Raw genomic sequence first — 20,171 nt, forward strand, 5'->3', positions numbered from 1 at the left:
AGGTAAGAGACAGGGAAGTTTTGTATTTGAGTTAGTGAGTAGACCAAATATGCAGAGGTAAAATTCCAGTTGTGATTCCTTAGGCTTTTTAAAGAAATTAATACAGAGTGAGGAACATTACTGTTTAAAATATAAAATATGATTAAAAGCAAGTCTCAAGCCAAAAGCAAATCTGAAATAGACTGGTAGAAACTCAAAGTTTTCCTTGGTTACATTAAAATCAAGACATAAAAGGAGGTAGTCCTTAAAATACTGGGATAGCATATGAAAAGAAGAACAACTAAATTAGTTGGTAGAGAAAATGTTATTTAAAAAAATGAACCAGAGGCTGACCACATCATGGGGAAAAACACTAGGAAAGGAATACCAGAAATAGTAAAGGAAAGGAATCTCCCTTGAGCAAAGGAGAGTTAGATTGCCTTGATACTCTGACAATTCTGAAGAAAGTAGTACTATTTCTTAGCTTCTGAACGACTAAAAATAGTAAATGAATGATTTAACGCATTATGACCTTTAGCCAAAAATTATTGTTACTCCATGTTGGTGGTTTCAGTTATTACCCAAAGTAATCTTATGATGTCCTTCCAAAAATATAGAATTTCTTGACAGTAACTTTTAAACAGCAAAGTTTTTATTAATTAAAAAAAATGTGTACTAAGCCTTTTTGATGAAGGAAATTAATTTTTTTATCTATAAAAAGCAAAGATGCAGAAGTATGTTTATTTTCTTTGCCATTATTAATAGGGAAGGCAAATATTTTTTAAACTATGTAGTTTTATTAAAATATACTTGAAAGTCAGTTTGAAGGTAAGTTTTCTCTTGATGAAACACAATATTGATGGGTTGATAATTGTTTCTCTTTTTATAGTTCTACTTGTCCAATTCTGACAAGGAGCGTTATGAAAAGGAATTCAGCCATGAAAGACAACAACAAATTTTGAGAAGAGCAGCAAGAGACTTACCTATCTATACCACATCAGCTTCAAGAAGTAAGAAAAACGGTCTTAAGCTTTCCTTTCCAAATGATTTTTCAAATGTGTTTGTTTTGACAGGATATGTTTTATGGTTTAACTATTATGTGGATATATAATGATTACCATAAGCAATATCTGCTGGAATAAGATTTTCTGTTTGTATTTCAGATATAGATGAATATATGAATATATTAATACAATTTTTAAGGTGTTCACTTTATTTATTTATTTATTTATTTATTTATTTTAAATATTTTTTAATTTTCGGTGGACACAACATCTTTGTTGGTATGTGGTGCTGAGGATCAAACCCGGGCCGCACGCATGCCAGGCGAGCGCGCTACCGCTTGAGCCACATCCCCAGCCCAGGTGTTCACTTTAATGTAAAATATTTTCTCTATTTTTTCCTCCAGACCCAATCTTCACAGCTAAAAATTTATTATTATTTATTATTATTATTTATTATTATTCCTAGTAAACTGTCATTTAGAAATTCTGATTTGAATTTGACTATTGTGTGTCATCACTGAGTAATAAAAGACAAACAAAAAGGGAATGTGTTAAAAATGAGAAGTAAAAGATATGAAGGGGAAGAAAACTACTGAAGATTATAAAAGCTGGTATTCTAAGATGAAGCTATGAGTTCCTCTGCAGTGCTGTCTCCATTGAGATACATGCCTGTTACAACAGTGTCCTTTTCTAAGATTTTTAGCCTCATGATAGGAGTCTATTTTGAGTAGCCAAGCTGATCATTTAAATACATAAAGTTTTTAAAAATTGTATTATATACTTCATCAGTTGGTTCAAATACTAGATAATATTAAAAACTTGACAATTTTCTAAGTGCTTTACACATATGAACTCATGTAAACTTCACAATAGCTCTATAAGGTAGATACCAGAGTCCCCATTTTGCAGATGAAGAAGCTAAGACACTGTTTCTGGACAACCTATTCCCACTATATGAGTACTAGTCCCAAGGTGCTCCAAGATTGAAGAAAACAGGCAGATCCGGGATTGCAGATCCAGATTGCAGTTTATTGGGGAATTTAAGTGACAGAAGCATGGTCCTGGGTAGCTGCAATACCAAGTGGATCCCTATGGGTTGGGTCAAGAATGAGGGGTTTTGTATTATTGGTCTGTGCCAAAGTGACTTCATCCAAGGTGGAAAGTACCAGGTTTATCTTAAGCTAATGTTAAGAGTCAGGCACATTCCAGGCACCTGGACCAGTTGTAAAACTTTACATACTACTAATGGTTTTTTCTATTTATAGTATGATGGAAACTGCAGGAAAACCAGTTAGAGTTGCTCTGAGGTAGTCATGGTAGTTAGAACTCAGAATGACTGCAGTATCATCAAACTGAATTCATACAAGACAGAGAGTTGAAGTAACTTGTTTAAGATCATTGTGCTAGTCAGTTTTCTGTTGCTGTGACCAAAATAACTGAGAAGAACATTTAGAGGAAGAAATGTTTATTTTTGGCTCACAGTTTCAGAGTTTTAGTCCATGGTCAGCCAAATCCTCATCAATTCTGGGCCCAAGGTGAGTCAGAACATCATGGCAGAAGGGTATGATGGAGGAAAACTACAAACTACTCAACATGTGGTAACTGAGAAACAGAAAAGGAAAGGGCCACAGGGAAAATGAATCCTTCAAGAGCATATCCCAAGTGACTCACCACCTTCAGCCATGCCCCACTTCACTATAATTACTACCAGTTAGTCTATTCAAACTAGGATGGACTAATTAGGATACAACTCTCATGATCCAATAATTTTATCTTCTAATATTCCTGGATTAGCACAGGAATTTTAAGAGGACAGCTTATATCCAAACTATAATAGTCAATATGACTGTATATTGGGGAATAAAAAAAAAAAAAAAACAGATTTAAATCCAGGTGCTCTAACTCTAGGGAGAACTAGAAGGATCTTTACTGTTGTGTACCTAAGACAAATTATGACTCGAGGATGTTTTAAAGTGCTAAAATTGTAGAAGGGGTTATTTGACTGACTTTTTAAAATGCACTTAAATACTGTCCCTTTTACATAACTAATATATTATGGTATAGGATAAAAAGTTGAAGCCAGGCTCAGTGGAACATGCTTGTAATCCTAGCAACTCGGGAGGCTGAACTAGGATGATTGTGAGTTTGAGGCCAACCTCAGCAACTTAGCTGTCTCAAAATAAAAAGATGTGAGGTATCTCAGTGATAAAGCACCCTGGTTTTAATCCCCAGTACCAAAATAAATTAAAAATAATAATAACATGGACTGCAGATCAAATTCTAGCTTTTTCATGTATGTGAAATAGAGTATATATCTTGGTGTGTAATAATAAATTTTCAGCAGATTTTACTTTCAGTAAATATTTCTAGTAAATTATCTCAAATTTTAATTACATTTTGCTACATTTTTACATTTAATTCTGAAAAATATGGTTTACAATAATTATTAGCAGTTATAGATGTACAAGGTATTTTTAACCCAAGATTCCAGATAATTAATGAATCCCTGAGATAATAGGCAAATTTGGGGTAAGTGTAGTTTTCAGAAAATCCTGTTCATAACAAGATCATCTGTTTTCAGAGAAGTACATGTACTTCTAAAAGTAAAGAGCCATCAACACTAAAACTTTGCTTTTAAAACTTTACCACTTTTTATTTATTAATTATATAATGGCTTTCTTCTAGCCCAAATAATACCCATTACTACACCAGAATTGTGCTAAGCACTTTAACAACTCTGAGAGAGGTGTTGTACTTGCACAACACCTTTTTGGAGATTAAAAAAAAATAAGGCATAGTAAGGTGGCCAAAGTCCTCTCTTCTGACTTTTGGTGGAATCTACTCCCTTGAATACTATTTTATACTACATTTTTACTGTCTAGAATTCCAAACTCTGAAGGAATTTCTTCTTTTTTCTTATTATAGACCTAATGCCTATTGAAGGAAATGGACCTTTCATTTACCAGAGATTAGTAAAATTATTGATGCTGCTTTCATGCAAGGGCAATTGTGGATCAAGTTCAGGGATAGGAGGGACTTTGCACTGAATTCCTCTTTGTACTTTTTTGAGCCATATGGACATACTGTCATCTACTCAGAAATGAGTCCTAAATGCTTCTTCTTCCCAGTTTTTATGTTCTACTTCTCAAGGTTGCCCTGTTCCTATTCTTATTTCTGTACTGTCCTTTAAGCTATCACTTTTAATCATGGAGTTCTGATACTACAGTATTGTGATCATTCATTTATTATGCTTTATAATTTTCTTCTTTAATTAGAACAAATTCAGGCATCTTATACTAACACAAACATTCTAAACCTTGGCTTTGTGCCAGGCAAAGGGTGAAGTTGCAGCTACACACAAGGATTACATGTTACAGAACACCCTGTGATCTAGCTATATTCTTTCTGTTGTTTCAGGGGGCAGGTGGAGAACTGCAAACTTCTGTCCCCAGAATCCAGTAACCATTATTTATACTTCATATTCACCTTGACATGTGCCTTTGAATTCAGTTTTCTGTGGCTCACTGAACTACAGTTCCATTCTTATATTTCCATTTCTAAGGATAGCTGTTTCTTACATGACCTGTTATCCAAACTCAAACTCTTGTAAAACCAAATTCATCCATTTAAAACCTACTTAGGATGATTGTTTGAGGCCAACCTCAGCAACTTAGCTGTCTCATAGGGGTGGGAAGCAAGTCTGACTTGTTCACCTTTTCCCCCAGCCATCTAGTGATATTTGTCACATGTAAATTCTCTAAATATTCATTGAACGAATAAAGGAATACCCTTTACCCCCACCCACCCTACCTAAATTCTGCTGTATTTCTGTCCTTGGCATTATCATTCTTCTAAGCCATCCTTGACAAGAACTTTTACTTCAATTCAGACTTGGAAATCCATCATCAATCCTTGTTTTATAAGATCTATTTGATTTATTCCCACCCAGAGCCCAGTTAATTTTACAACTTCCACAATGTCACATTGTTTAGTGGAGGATATAGGAGAAAGGGAAAATAGGATACTTGATTTCTAATCCTGATCTTATTATTCACTTGGCCTTTCTCTTTGGTATGTGAACCCTTACTTAGTATGAGTGACTATATTTTGAGCCTGCTATGTTTTTCTTAATGGAAAATAAATGTATTTTGTATGGAAAATGTTTGTTTGCGTAGTATTTCACAGTATGGATATACCATAAAAAATGCTTAATCATTTTCCTAAATCAAATTATTTCTGTTTTAATAAAAACAATGCTATGATGAACATCTCTATTCCTCACTCTTCTTCAAACAGGCCAAGCATGTTCCTGCCTCAGGCTCTGGTTAGAATCCCCTTTTTCCCAGATAGTAATATGTCTCACTAATATGTTTCTTTTCAATTTTGAACTCACTTCAATTTCAGTTTTCTCAGATGTTTCTAAAATTACTGTTCCTCTTCTCTGCTCTCTGTGCTATCACTATCTAATGCACTATTTATTTTAACTTATTCATTATTACTCATCTTTTTTGAGGAGAGGGGTACCAGGAATTGAACTCAGGGGCACTCAACCAGGGAGCCACAGCCCCAGTCCTTTATTTGTATTTTGTTTAGAGACAGGTTCTCACTGAGTTTCTTAGTGCCTCAGCCCCCGAGCTGCTGGGATTACAGGTGTGTATCACCACTCCTGGCTCCTCATCTCTTCTTACAGAATGTAAATTGTATGAAGGCAGAGAATTTGTTATTGTTACTGTTTTTAGATATACATGACAGTAGAGTGTATTTTTGACATATTTTACATACTTGGAGTACAACCCATTCCAATTAGGATTCCATTCTGTGGTTGTACATAATGTGAAGTTACATTGGTCGTGTATTCATATATGAGCAAAGAAAAGTTATGTCCAGTACATTCTACTGTGTTTCCTAGCCCTATACTCCCTCCCTTTCTTTCATTCTCCTTTATCCAATCCAATGAGCTTCTATTCTTCTCCTTCCTACCCTCCCTTGTTGTAGGTTAGCATTCACATATCAGAGAAAACATTTGGCCTTTGCTTTGAGGGGACTATTATTTCACTTAGCATGATATTCTCCAGTTTCATCCATTTACCAGCAAATGGCATAATATCATTCTTCTTTAAGGCTGAGTAGTATTCCATTGTGTATGTATACAACAGATTCTTTATCTGTTCATCATTTTTTTAAGTTTAATTTTATTTTTTACACAATGGAGCACAACTTTTTATTTCTCTTGTTGTACATGATGTAGTCACACCATTCGTGCAGTCATCCCCACATTAGAGGATAATAATGTCATCTCATTACATCATCTCCCTCTTACCCCCTTCCCTCCCCTTCTCTCCCCTCCCCTCCCCTCCTTCTCCTCTGCCCAATCCAAAGTTCCTCCATTCTTCCCTTGCCCTCCCCACTCCCCCCCATTATGGATCAGAAATCACATATCAGAGAAAACATTTGGCCTTTGGTTTTTGGGGATTGGCTTACTTTGCTTAGCATGATATTCTCCAACTCCATCTGTTTACCTGTAAATGCCATAATTTCATTCTTCTTTAATGCTGAGTAATATTCCATTGTGTATGTATACCACAATTTCTTTATCCATTCATCTTTGGAAGGACCTCTAGGTTGGTTCCACAGTATAGTTATTGTGAATTGAGCTGCTATAAACATTGAGGTGGCTGCCTCACTGTAGTATGCTGATTTTAAGGCCTTTGGGTATAGACTGAGGAGTGGGATACCTGGGTCAAATGGTGGTTCCATTCTAAATTTTCTAAGGAATCTCCATACTGCTTTCCAAAGTGGTTGTAAAATTTTGCAGTCCCCCCAGAAATGAATCAGTATATCTTTTTTCCTATGTCTTCACCAGCATCCATTGTTGCTTGAATTCTTGATAATTGCCGTTCTGACTAGAGTGAGAAGAAATCTTAGAGTAATTTTGATTTGCATTTCTCTAATTGATGGAGATGTTGAACATTTTTTCGTATATATGTTGATCAGTTGTATTTCTTCTTCTGTGAAGTGTCTGCTTATTTCCTTAGTTCATTTTTGATTGGATTATTTGGGTTTTTATTTATTTATTTATTTATTTATTAATTATTTATTTAGTTGTAGATGGACACAATATCTTTATTTTTATTTGTTTATTTTTATGTGGTGCTGGGGTTTGAACCCAGGGCCTCATGTGTGTGAGGCCAGTGCTCTGCCACTGAGCTACAACCCCAGCTCCTATTGGGGTTTTTTTGGTGTTAAGTTTTTTGAGTTCTTTATATATCCTAGAGATTAATGCTCTGATGTGCGCATTATAAATATTTTCTCCCATTCTGTGGGCTCTCCATTCACTTTCTTGATTGTTTCCTTTGCTGCAAAGAAGCTTTTTAGTTTGAATCCATCCCATTTTATTGATTCTTGATTTTATTTCTTATGCTTTAGGAGTCTGTTAGGAAGTCTGGTTCTAAGCTGACATGATGAAGATTTGGGCTTGCTTTTTCTTCTATTAGGTGCAGAGTCTCTGGTCTAATTCCTAGGTCCTTTATCCACTTTGAGTTGAGTTTTGTGCAAGGTGAAAGGTAGATGTTTAATTTTCTTTTGCTGCATATTGATTTCCAGTTTTCCCAGCACCATTTGTTGAAGAGGGTGTCTTTTCTCCAATGTTTTTGGTGCCTTTGTCTAGTATGAGATAACTGTAGTTATATGAGTTTGTCTCTTTGTCCTCTATTATGTACCATTGGTCTACATGTCTATTTTGGTGCCATTACCATGCCATTTTTTTATTACTATATCTCTATAATATAGTTTAAGGTCTGGTGTTTTGATGCCTCTTGCTTCACTCTTCTTGCTAAAGAATTCTTTGGCTATTCTGGGTCTCTTATTTTTCCAAATGAATTTCATGATTGGTTTTTCTGTTTTTATGAGGAATGTCATTGGGATTTTGATTGGAATTGTATTGAATCTGTATAATGCTTTCGGTCCCATTCATCTGTTGAGGGACACCTAGGTTGGTTCTATGGCTTATCTTTTGTTGACTTGAGCTGCTGTAAACATTGAGGTAGTATGCTGATTTTAAATCCTTTGGGTATAAACCAAGGAGTGAGATAACTGTGTCAAATGGTGGTTCCATTCTAAATTTTCTAAGGAATCTCCAATACTGCTTTCCAGAGTGATTGCACCAGTTTGCACCCACTTTTCCCCCACATTCTTCCCAGCATTTATTATTATTTGTATTCTTGACAGTTGCCATTCTGACTGGAGTGAGATGAAATCTCAGTGTAGTTTTTTTTTATTTTTATCTTTTTTAATATTCACTTTTTAGTTTTCGGCGGACACAACATCTTTGTTTGTATGTGGTGCTAAGGATCGAACCTGGGCCGCACACATGCCAGGCGAGCACGCTACCGCTTGAGCCACATCCCCAGCCCTCAGTGTAGTTTTAATTTGCATATCTGTAATTGCTAGAGATGGTGAACATTTTTTCATATATTTGTTGACCATTTGTAGTTCTTCTGTGAAGTGCCTGTTCAGTTCCTTTGTGCATTTATTGATTGGGTCATTTGGGGTTTTTTAAAATATTTTTTTTTAGTTGTTGGTGGACCTTTATTTTATTTATTTGTATATGGTGCTGAGAATCAAACCCAGTGCCTCACACATGCTAGGCAAGCGCGCTACCACTGAGCCACAACCCTAGCCCCCTTGGGTTGTTTTGTTGTTGTTGTTGTTGTTGTTGTTGGGTTGTTTGTGTGTTTGTTTTGATGTGTGTGTGTGTATGTGTTAATTTTTAAGTTCTTTATATATCCTGGAGATTAATGCTCTATCTGAAGTGCAGGTGGCAAAGATTTTGTAAGCTCTCTGTCACGTTCTTGATTGTTTCTTTGCTGTGAAGCAGCTTTTTAGTTTGATACCATCCCATTTATTGATTCCTGATTTTACTTCTTGTGCTTTAGGACTCTTATTGAGGACATCGTTTCCCAAACCAACATGATGGAGAGTTGAACCTATTTTTCTTCTAGTAGACGCAGAATCTTGGGTGTAATGCCTAAGTCCTTGATCCACTTTTAAGTTGAATTGTATGCAGGGTGATGATAGGGGTTAAACTTCAATCTACTCCATATGGATTTCCAGTTTTCTCAGCCCCATTTGTTGAAGAGGCTATCTTTTCTCCAATGTATGTTTATGGTGGAAGGCAGAGATTTTTGCCTAGAACAATATCTGGCAGCTAGAAGGTGCTCAGTATCTTGAATGAATGAATGTATGAATTGGGCAATAGTAGCATATATTAGAATTTAGTGGGAAACAGTTTTTTCTTAAAAATGTATTCTCTGTTTGGAATTAGGGATGACCGAAAAAAATATATTTTTTAATTAAAGGTGTTTCAGAATTTCAAAACCCAAGTTCCATAGAATGCCTTAAAATATAAATTTGATATTTTACCTTAGACATTGTGGTATAGTAGGAAAAACACTGGGTTTAGGACTTAGTAAATCTGAGTTTTATACTAGTTGCACTGCTTACCTCTGCATTTAACATTTGTTTTGGATTTACTTTAATATGAAAATTGCTGGGATAACACAGTTTTGAGGTTCTTTTCTATTTCTTGACATTTTCATTTGAGAAATTTTCCAGTCCATTTTTACTTCAGATTAAAATTATTAGTTGTTGATTTCCCAAAGTTTTTCATTTTAAAATGTTAAGATTTGTGTTCAAATTAGTTAAGCTCGTGCCTTCTTCAGCATCTTCCTTTTCTTTCATGTAGCTATCAGATATTGTGAAAAATGTCAGTTGATTAAACCTGATCGGGCACATCACTGCTCAGCATGTGACAAGTAAGTGTTCCTCGTTTGCTTTTATTTAAACCTAGCACTGAATATTGGTGACAGAAGTGAGAGGAAGGAAGTTTTTTCATATTTTATACTTATTCAAAGCATTTCATCCTCTCCCTTTATTTTCTATGCACAGAGAACTAACAAAAATATTTATATAAGCTAGAATATACCTAGAAGTAATTTTTGATAAGCTTCATGTCTAGTTTGTAGGATTTTTTAAAGTATGCTTTCTATGCTTGTGCTTAAGGTAATATTGATGAGCAAATAGTTGATAATTCCCTTGAGAAAGAAACTTTATTTCCTGGATTAGAAAGATTATTCTGATTATTTTATTTTCTTTTTTAAATTATGTTGATATTAAAAACCTAAAAAACCACCAAAATAACTTAACAATTGTTTTCAGTTATCATCCTAACATCTTAACTAGAAAAATTTCAAAGAATTTAGTTCTAATACATAAGTGAGAAGGTGGTATGTTAAAAGAAAGATCATTAAATGGGAATCACACTAATCTTTACTTTTAGTTAGACAAACTACTTAACTTTCTAGGTATTAGATTACTCATTTATTGTATTATTTGAGATGATCTATAGTCTAATTTTATACAAACAAAATATGTATCCCAGTAGAAGGGCAAATTTGGGGTTTTATAAAACATGGAAAAAATAACCATGTCTAAGCCCATCACTGTTAATGTTTTTACATATTTGATTCTAAAGTTTTATTTTTATGACCTGCAGATGTTTAAATAACAAAGGGATAATCTGTTTTCCATTTTATCTCCTTCAGCAAATTTTCAAGCTGGACTTCTCTAATAATCAAAGTATTTCCTCAGATCTAATATTAAAATGTTATTTTTTTTCTTTTTTTAATTAATTATATATGACAATAGAATGTATTTTGATATATTGTAAAATGTCATTTAATGTGATACAGTGTAACACAGCTTACTTACAGTGTAACTCAGCTTACTTCCCAGTGTAAAAAATTTATGACCTCTTACCATAGAAGTACTTGTAGCCATACCAGAAATTATCTCTGCCCTGATGTTTCTCTGTTGGTTCTCTAAGATACAGTTTTAAAGGGAAATTTTTAAGTCAAATAAAATAAAATTATGACAAAATACGGAATTTTTCTGCATGGATTTTCTTATGTTTATTTGTTTCTTAGATGTATTCTTAAGATGGATCATCACTGTCCTTGGTATGTATAAAAAATGGAGGAAATGGCATAAGAGGGTGGAAAGGTGGGAGAAGAGAATTTTTAGAATGATTATTTCAATTTTTTTTTTTTTTTTTTTTTGGTGCTAGAGATTAAACCGAGGGTCCCATGCATACCAAATATGTTCTATTGCTGAACTACACTCCCAGCCCCAGTATTTTATATTTTGAATGTTTATTTAATTATAGATATTATGATTGATCTATTTATATATTTGCCTATATACATAGGGACATTATTTATATATTTTTCTTTAAAAATATTTTTTAATGTTATTAACCCCCAAATATTGGTGTGTTAAGAATTAACATTAAAATCCTATAATTCTTCTAGAATTCATTAAAAACACATATCCATAGTTAAGATACTGCTTCCTGCTTCACAAATGGCTACTTCCAAGTAATAATAATTTAAGTGTTCTGATTTATCTTTTTTTTTATTATGGCAAAAAACACATAACATAAAATTTACTGTCTTAACCACTTGAAAGAATTTAGTTCTTATTCACAAGTGAGAAAGTAACATGTTATACCTAAGTAGATATTTCAGTCGTGTTTACCTTGTTGTACAGTCTCCAGTACTTTAAATCTTATAAAATTGCAACTCTGTTCTCATTAACCAGTTCCCCATTTCCTTCACCCTCTTCCCCTTCACAACCTCCATTCTAGAATCTTTATATTTCTATGAATCTGTGTTTTGTCTTATTTTTATAGTGTGACTTTCTTTATTCTTCTAGGGTGAATAACTGTGTGGGATTTTCTAATTACAAATTCTTCATGCTGTTTTTATTGTATTCCCTAATATATTGCCTTTACGTGGCTATATCAGTTTTAGAGTACTTTATAAAATTTTGGACGGTAAGTCTTTTTTCTATCCTAAAACATATATTAAATATTTTTAAGGTGTTGGATTTTTAAAGAATTACTTTATTCTTCATTATAAGTAGATATAATTAATTTTACTAGCTAGAATTTATAATGGTATAGAGGGCAGGGCTACAGTTTACCTTTTTATACACATTTATTCATAAGTAAAGGTACGTTACACCACAAATAGTGAGTTTCTTTTAGTAATCCAAATTGTACTTAACCACACTATAATAAAGGCATATCAAGTTTAAGGAAATAATTGCCTTTCTTGGACTCATGAGACTTATTACAGTTTTACAGTAAAAGTGGCATCCTCAGCTACAGGCACCCACTAACATGCTTCCTGTCTGTATAAATTTTCCACCATTTTTAAAAATGGCAAATGGCTGAAAATAACCAAATGTTTTATCAACAGGGGACTAATTAAGTTATTATGTATCTATACAGAGGATGTAGTATAGCTTAAGAAAGAATAAAGAAGCTCTTTATGACAAATGATGTGATCTTTGAGATGTATTATATGGAGGGAAAAAGACCCCAAAAGAACACATACAGTATGTTTCCATTTATATATGAAAATAATATAAGCATATACTGTCTTCTGAAAGAAAGCATTAAAAAGTTGCTAATAGGGGCTGGGGATATAGCTCACTTGGTAGAGTGTTGGCCTCATATCAATCCCCAGCACCACCAAAAATAAATAAATAAATAGATAGATAGATAGATAAAGTTGCTAATGATAGTTGCCTCTGGAAGGACAATAAGGAAGAGAGACATGGTTTTTACAGTTTTCCATTAAATTTTGTATACAATGTACAGGTAGCAATCTAATTAAAATAATTAATAAAGTTTAAATATTTTAAAGTATTTAATTATGTTCTTTGGGTGGGGGGAAAATGCCAGAAATGTGAAAAGGTGCTGTCTGTTGGCAGTGCTGTAAAAAACTGTTATTTTCCAGTGATAGCTTTTTAGCATTGTTTGATTTGTTGTTGTTGTTGTTTGTTCATGTACTATTTTATTAAAATTTAGAAATAATTTTAAAATACATTAAAACTCTCTCCCTTCATTTAAACCTCTAACTTTCTTGCTATTATTTATATCACTTTTCTCTCAGCTCCCATAAATGTAGGTTCCATCCTTAGCTGCTACATTCTTGATTATCTCTAATTGTTCCTGGTGATCATGTGTACTTCTGTGGCATTCACAGTCACGCCTCATCCCTAGCTTTAACACTGCTGAATCCTAGTTCCTAATCTCCAGTTGCTATTTTTTTCAACATTGATACGATGAAGATGTCTCAAATCAATGTCATGTTATTTTGGTTACATTGTTCTTCCTATGTTTATCTGATATAATGGGAACAAAACTTATACACACCTATCAATTGCTGGGGTAGGAAAATTAATGTCATCTTTGAATTATTAAACATAGAATCAAAGTAGTATACTAGAAAAAGAAACAGGCTTTGTTTAAATACAAACATCTTTTATAATCTAAGATACATGAAAGCAAGAATTTTTGCCTTGCTCTAGGTACTGTGGTACCCACCAGTAATTGTACACACCTGTAATTGTAATCCCAGTGGCTCTGGAGGCTAAGGCAGGAGGATAGAAAGTTCAAAGCCAGCCTCAGGAATTTAGTATGGCCCTAAGCAATTTAAATACCTTGTCTCAAAAAAAGTGCCCCCCCCAGGGTGTTGGGGGGATATGGCTCAATGGTTAAGCACGTCTGGGTTCAATCCTTGATACTAAAAAAGAAAAAAAGGTGTTTTTTTTTTTTTTTCCTCCATTCATTGATGTAGAGTACTACCTGGTACACAGCTGATGTTCAGTAAATATTAGCCAGTTAAGATAATTAAACTTTAGTTTATTTTTTATCATTAAAATTTTGAGTAATACTTATCTCATAGAATTGATGTGAGGATTAAATTAGTATAAATATTTGATGAGCTAGAAAGCACTCAGTAAATGTCTTTGAATTTTTTTTTTCCAATTCATTGTGCCTCAGAGCATTACTACTCCTAAGCCATATCTGTCCCGTAATTCCATCTTTATCCTCTCCCTTTATTCAATTTAGTGCCTGCTAATTTATGAACAAAATATAAAATCTCCTTTTATTTTGCATATGCCTAAGAGCATGTGTTTACTAGCCATTAGCATGTCTTTTTTGTGAAATCTCTTTTTTTATTCTTTGCCCATTTTTTTCTGGTAGGTTGAAATATTTATATAGCAAATAATTTCTTATTGATCTTGGTGTGTATGAGCATTTCTTAAATAGAATATAGGAACCACTAACCATGCAAGAAAAGATGTATAAATTGAACTTCATTAGAATTAAGAATTTCTTTTAGTTAGGCACCATAGTATGCCTTTAGTCCTAGCTACTCAAGAAGCTGAGTCAGAAGGTTTGCTTGAGTCCTGGAGTTTTTCGTAATCTGGGCAGCAGAGCAAAATCCAGTCTCCTTAAAAATTTAAATAAATAAATAAGTTTTTATTAAAAAGCAGCTCTTAGGGCTGGGATTGTGGCTCAAGGAGTAGAATGCTCACCTTGAATGAGGCACTGGGTTTGATCCTCAGCACCACATAAAAATAAATAAATAAAGGTATTAAAAAAAAAAAAAAAAGGCAGCTCTTAAAGCCAAATGCAGTAGCTCATACCTGTTGCCCCAGCCACTCAGGAGGCTGAGACAGGAGGGACCCTAAGTTTAAGACCAGACTGAGCAACTTAGTGAGATCCTGTTTCAAAAAAAAGAGTGGAGTGGGGATGGTGCTCAGTGGTAGAGCACTCCTGGGTTCACTCTCCAGTGCAGCAAAGAAAAAAAGCTCCTCTTAAAGTGAAAAGGCAAGTCTGGGAGAAGATATTTGCAAGGTATCACAAAGGACTCATTGAGAATAATGAAACATGTCTAAAGATATTAATCCTTTTTCTACTCCATGTCATAAATATTTTTTCCACATTTTTTGTTGATATCTGCTGTTTTGTTTTAATCAAAATTAAATTTCTTCTTTTTTTATAAATATGGCCTTTTTATGATTTCTCACTGTTGCCTGTTCAGTGCAAGTTTATGCAAAAATTCACCAGTTTTCTTCTGGTACTTTTTATTGTTTTCACTTTTACATTTAAATCTTTGATTTTTGAAGGGGAAATTATTGTGTTTAAAAGGTTCTTTCTAAAAACCCTGTGAAGATTTTTTTTTTTAATATTTATTTTTTAGGTGTAGTTGGACACAATGCCTTTATTTTATTTATTTATTTTTATGTGGTGCTAAGGATCGAACCCAGGGCCAGGGCTAGGCCAGCAGGGCGCTCTACCACTTCAGCCCCCTGTGAAGATGTTTTAAAATGCGTGGCTTTTGTTGTTGTTGATGATGTTTTTAATTTAGGTATAGTAAGGCCCATAAATCAGGAGCCAGTTGCCATTGCAAAGATATTTCTTTACTCATAGTCCTCAAAAGAGGGTACACCTTGATGGGAAGCCTCTCAGGGCCTGGTTATTTAGGAGGCATAAAGAGGGAGGGCCAGAACCTGTTTTGTGGTTTCTCTGGGAATGCCAAAAACAGATTTAGGATTGGCCATCTCTAGTTGTCTTATAGACCTGGCCCTGAAAAATGGGGCAGAGGAGTATTGCCCCCTGTAGTGTAAAAGCCTGGTGGAGGAGGTAGTTGGGAATTGGGGCTCTGGATTAGTTAGTTTGCATATGAAAGGAAGGTGGTCTCTCCCCAGTTCAGCAAAACTCTAATAAGGCAAAGCATCAGGAATAAAGAGAACGAGAAAAGTGGTTTAATACAGAGGATCAGTTATGGTTTTCAGAGTTATTAACTGAGATTGAGAAGTTAAGTAACTACCCAAATTCACTTATTTAGTAGTATTAAAAGCCAGAATTGACACTTGGATCTGTCCATCCCAGCATCCACTGTCTACTTGCTCCCTGTAGTCAACATATTTAAAGCCCTGAGTCACAGAGCACAATTATGTTTCCAGGAATTATCAAATAAATTTAAGAAGAATTTTTGTTTAAACATGATTAGACTTTTAAAGTTTGGGTATTTAAAACCAGGGAGTTGGACTGAGGTTATAGCTCAGTGATAGAACTATTGCGATCCCCAGCACTGGTCCTCTCACAGGAAACAAAACCAGAGGCTGTTGGCACTTAAAATACCTTTGTATGGATTTAAGGAGAGCACCAATCCCAACTCTGTGGTCTTAGTACCCAGATTTTGGCCTCTGTTGTCCTGCTTTGCTGGGCATGTTTGTTCAGTTTACAACCCATTAGCCATATGTAGTGTCCCTATTTAAAGAGGACTCAGTGCCAGATAATTAAAGTCAAAATTGCATAATTTCATATTTGTCTGTGAGAAAATTCAGTAGCATTTGAATGTAATAGCAGTTATTTAAGAAGAAATGTTTTTAGGGCTGGGCCTGGTAGTGCATGCCAGCAATCCCAGCAGCTCAGGAGGCTGTCAGGAGGATTGTGAGTTCAAAGCCAGCTTCAGCAAAAGTGAGGCATTAAACAACTCAGTGAGACCCTGTCTCTAAATTTAAAAAATACAAAATAAGGCTGGGGATGTGGCTCAGTAGTCAAGTGCCCCTGAGTTCAATCCCCAATATTCCCCCCCAAATCTACCTTTTTCTTCATTTAGCAAATACTTATTTAGTACTTATTCTGTGCCAGTTTTCTGAGAAGTTGGAATATATAAGTGAAAAAACAAAGAATCATAGTTTTTTTAGAGCTTACTTTTAAGAAAAGGGAAACAATAAAAGGAGATCAGAGTAAGGGATCTGTTGATTTTGTGTTTGTGTGGCAGGTGATAGGCAAATTACGTCTTTTTAAAGAAACATAGGGTGGGCTTCATTAAGAAAGTAGAATTTGAGCAAAGACTTGAAGGGATTCGAGAATCTCAGAGAGAAGGGCATTTCAGGTTGAGGGAACTTAAGTTTCCTCAAGTTTGAGGGATATTTGAGCAACAGCAAGGAGACTATTATAAGTAGCTGGAGTAGAATAAGCACCTAAGGGGAAGCTCAGGTGAGCCGTGGGCCAAGGGAAAGGGCCTTGGAAAGTTAAGAGGACTATGGCTTTTACTCTGGTAAAATACAGGAGTGACATGATCTGACTTGTAAAAGGGTCACTCTGATTACTGAGCTGACACCAGATGGTAGAGGGCAAGAGTCAACACAATCACAGCAAGATAGTAACACCAAAGGTGGTAAGAAGTCATCTAGTTTTTGTTAATCAGAAGTTTAAAGAAATATATATTTTAAAAAATATTTTGGCTTTATTCTCTCTAGACAGATCTCTGTTTTATTTTAAACACTGAGTGGAAAAGTGCATATCTAAAGGTACCTGAAATGTTCTTAAAGAACTAAGTGTTCTTGATATTTTCTCTTGTGTTTTTTGAGAAAATGTTATGAGAGAGCAACACTACGAGCAACATCTTAGAATCCCTTTAAAACCTACAGGATTTATAAAACCTAGTGTTTGTATAAAAATTGGTTTCTTAATACATTGTCTCTATTTATACAAGCTTTGCCGCAGGAAATCTACAGACAATTGTCCAAAGGTAAAACACATTGTTGCCATGACATTCTCATGATCTCTTTTATGACATTTACAGTGAATGTATATAATAAAAATTTGTTTCATGACATGGTGAGATAGAAGAATCATTTAATATGTTTAAAAGATAAAATGATTACTTTGGGAGGAAAAAAAAGAAATATCACAATAATGAAGGATGGGGGGGTATAGATATAGCTCAGTGATAGAGTGTCATAAGGCCTTGGGTTCAATACCCAGCACACAAGAAAAAATAAGACTTATGAAAAAGAATAATGCAAATAACTTTTTTCATGTTATTTTTCAAATCAAAAGGGGAAGCCTTTTGTTCTGATTGAGAAGGTGTTTTGCCTATAGTTTCATTTTAATAATTAATAACATTTAAAGGTTTCCTCTTCCTCCTATTAATAGATGCTAAGACTTTGCTTCTATTAAAATGCATGTAGCTGAGAGCCGGGCATGGTGGCGCAGGCCTATAATCCCAGTGGCTCTGGAAGCTGAGGCAGGAGGATTGCAAGTTCAAAGCCAGCCTTAGCAACTTAGTGAGGCCCTGCTCACAAAATAAAAAGTGCCTCTGGGTTCAATTGCTGGTACCCCCACTCCCCCAAAATTCATGAAACTATAAGAAGGAATAACAGAGACACTGTTTTCAATCATTAATACCTTGTAGTAAATTATTTATGAAAAATTTCAATTTCCTATAAAGGTAGGAATCAGAGCAGCTAAAAGCATGGGCACTTTCAAAGTGGTGTTCCAAAAACAGATTATAGAAGCATAAAAATAAATTTAAATATATCACAATTAGTTTCAGTTACAGTATTATTAAAATAATAAATATTTTAGTATAAATGTACAAGTATTTACCTGTACATTCTGGATGTTTAAAAAAGTTAAATATACATATGAAGTACAAAAGAAAATTGTTGGGTAGAAGAGTCCATCTTTTCATTTTATTATAAGTATTCCTAAAATTTTTTTTTAGGAGGAATTTTTAAATGACTCTCTCTGACATCACATTTAAGCAGCCTGCTTTGATAATACCAATTCTTTGCTTTTACAATTATGGTTTTGGAATATATAGTACCTGTTTAATTATCCTTCATATCTGGCTTTTTGATATATTCAACAATCTGTAGGCAGAACTAATACATTATACATTACATTTTAGAGGTTCAGTATCCTCAAACTTTGCTTTTTTCTTTCCTCAGAATGAATTGACAGATACACGTGCAAAATTCCACGTACTTTTTCTTTTCTTTGTGTCTGCAATGTTCTTCATCAGCGTTCTTTCACTCTTCAGCTACCACTGCTGGCTAGTTGGAAAAAATAGAACAACAATAGGTAAGTAGGCTAAAATAAATTATAACTATTTAGGAAAAGGACCACAAATGAATATGTAATCTAGAGAAGGAGAGTAAAAGAATTATCAAATAATTTTGTGTTTAAGTAAACTGATTGGATCCATTTATTATATAATAAATATGAAGGATCATTGTGTTGAAGGATGAAGAAGTAAAATTGATTTTTATATATACTTGCAGTAATGCATTCTGTATAAAACTATATTATAAATTTTAATAAAAGTTACTTCCTGGGAGCTGGGGTTGTGGCTCAGCAGTAGAGCACTCATCTAGCACGTGTGAGGCCCTGGGTTCAGTCCTCAGCACCACATAAAAATAAATAAATAAAATAAGGTATTGTGTCCAACTACTTCTAAAATATAAATTTTTTTTAAAAAAAAAAAACTTACCTCCTGCATTTATACAGTATCTTTTCAAAAACAAATCAATGAAAGATAGACAAAGTTTTCATGCTTAAAGGAAGTTCATCCACCGAGAGCCAAAACATTTTTTAATTACAGTTTACCTTTTAGCTAAAACTCGTCAACAACATATTTCACATATGTTCTTTATATTTTCCCTCACAATTACACATTTAACTGCCAGATGTTCTGTAGTTAAAGCTAAAGAATAGTGTTTTTGATGTGTCATTATTTCCATCTTTGTGTCAGTTGGCAGTGAAACTTAATGCACTGTATCACTAGTATCAGCATTTTTTTTTTTTGGCTTATTTTTAAAAATCAGAATATTGGGGAAAAATTCAGTGAGGTATTCAAGTAATTGGACAAACATTTTTAACCAAAGGAGATGGCATTTCAGCCACCCTAATGTGTTTTTTTTTAATATTTATTTTTTAGTTGTAGTTGGACACAATACTTTTATTGTATTTATTTACTTTTATGTGGTGCTAAGGATTGAACCTCACACATGGTAGGCAAGCACCCTACCTCTGAGCCATAACCCCAGCCCCCCTAGTGTGTTTTAATTGAAACATTTATGTAACTACTAATATACCAAGACAAAGAATAGTGGTTTCTGTAATGTTTCATAGAAAAATAAAGACCATATGCTATCTGATTGTCCAAAGGTAATAATTCACCTCTGTGAGGAGAATTGGAAGGAAACAGTTTTTAATTCGGAAAAATGAACAGAGATTTTAGAGAAGCATTTAGATCATTTTAATCTATTATGTTACTGGGTCATGTAAGTTTCAGTGGTCTTCAATTTTTAAGGATTTCTTTGCCCTTTCTTCCCCAACTCAACCTCCATTGTTGAATTCTCTTCCAGTTCCATCATATCTGCATTTCTTTTCTGTGTAAATAAATTTTCTTATATATATATATTTTTTTAATGGAAGAATCACAGTTCTCTCTCATTCTGGTTTTATTTTTT

At 34.1% G+C, this 20,171-nt stretch overlaps 1 protein-coding gene across 7 annotated transcripts in view; it reads left to right on the top strand.

Moving 5' to 3' along the window:
- Zdhhc20 (zDHHC palmitoyltransferase 20) overlaps positions 1-20,171 on the top strand; it is a 77,723-nt gene that overhangs the window by 40,434 nt on the left and 17,118 nt on the right. For 5 of the 7 annotated variants that reach the window (XR_005732025.2, XM_040281326.2, XM_040281327.2 and 2 more), the window contains 6 exons: positions 869-989; positions 9,727-9,796; positions 10,967-10,999; positions 11,754-11,874; positions 17,408-17,443; positions 18,648-18,780. Coding sequence is in view for 6 of the 7 variants with exons in the window: in XM_040281326.2 (XP_040137260.1) it covers positions 869-989; positions 9,727-9,796; positions 10,967-10,999; positions 11,754-11,874; positions 17,408-17,443; positions 18,648-18,780 (514 nt within the window). In the remaining variant the exon portion in view is untranslated. The remainder of the gene's footprint in view (positions 1-868; positions 990-9,726; positions 9,797-10,966; positions 11,000-11,753; positions 11,875-17,407; positions 17,444-18,647; positions 18,781-20,171) is intronic. The other 2 variants (XM_040281328.2, XM_005338608.5) reach the window with 1 other exon arrangement.

This window comes from Ictidomys tridecemlineatus, chromosome 6 (genome assembly GCF_052094955.1).
Source record: "Ictidomys tridecemlineatus isolate mIctTri1 chromosome 6, mIctTri1.hap1, whole genome shotgun sequence".
NCBI lineage: Eukaryota > Metazoa > Chordata > Mammalia > Rodentia > Sciuridae > Ictidomys > Ictidomys tridecemlineatus.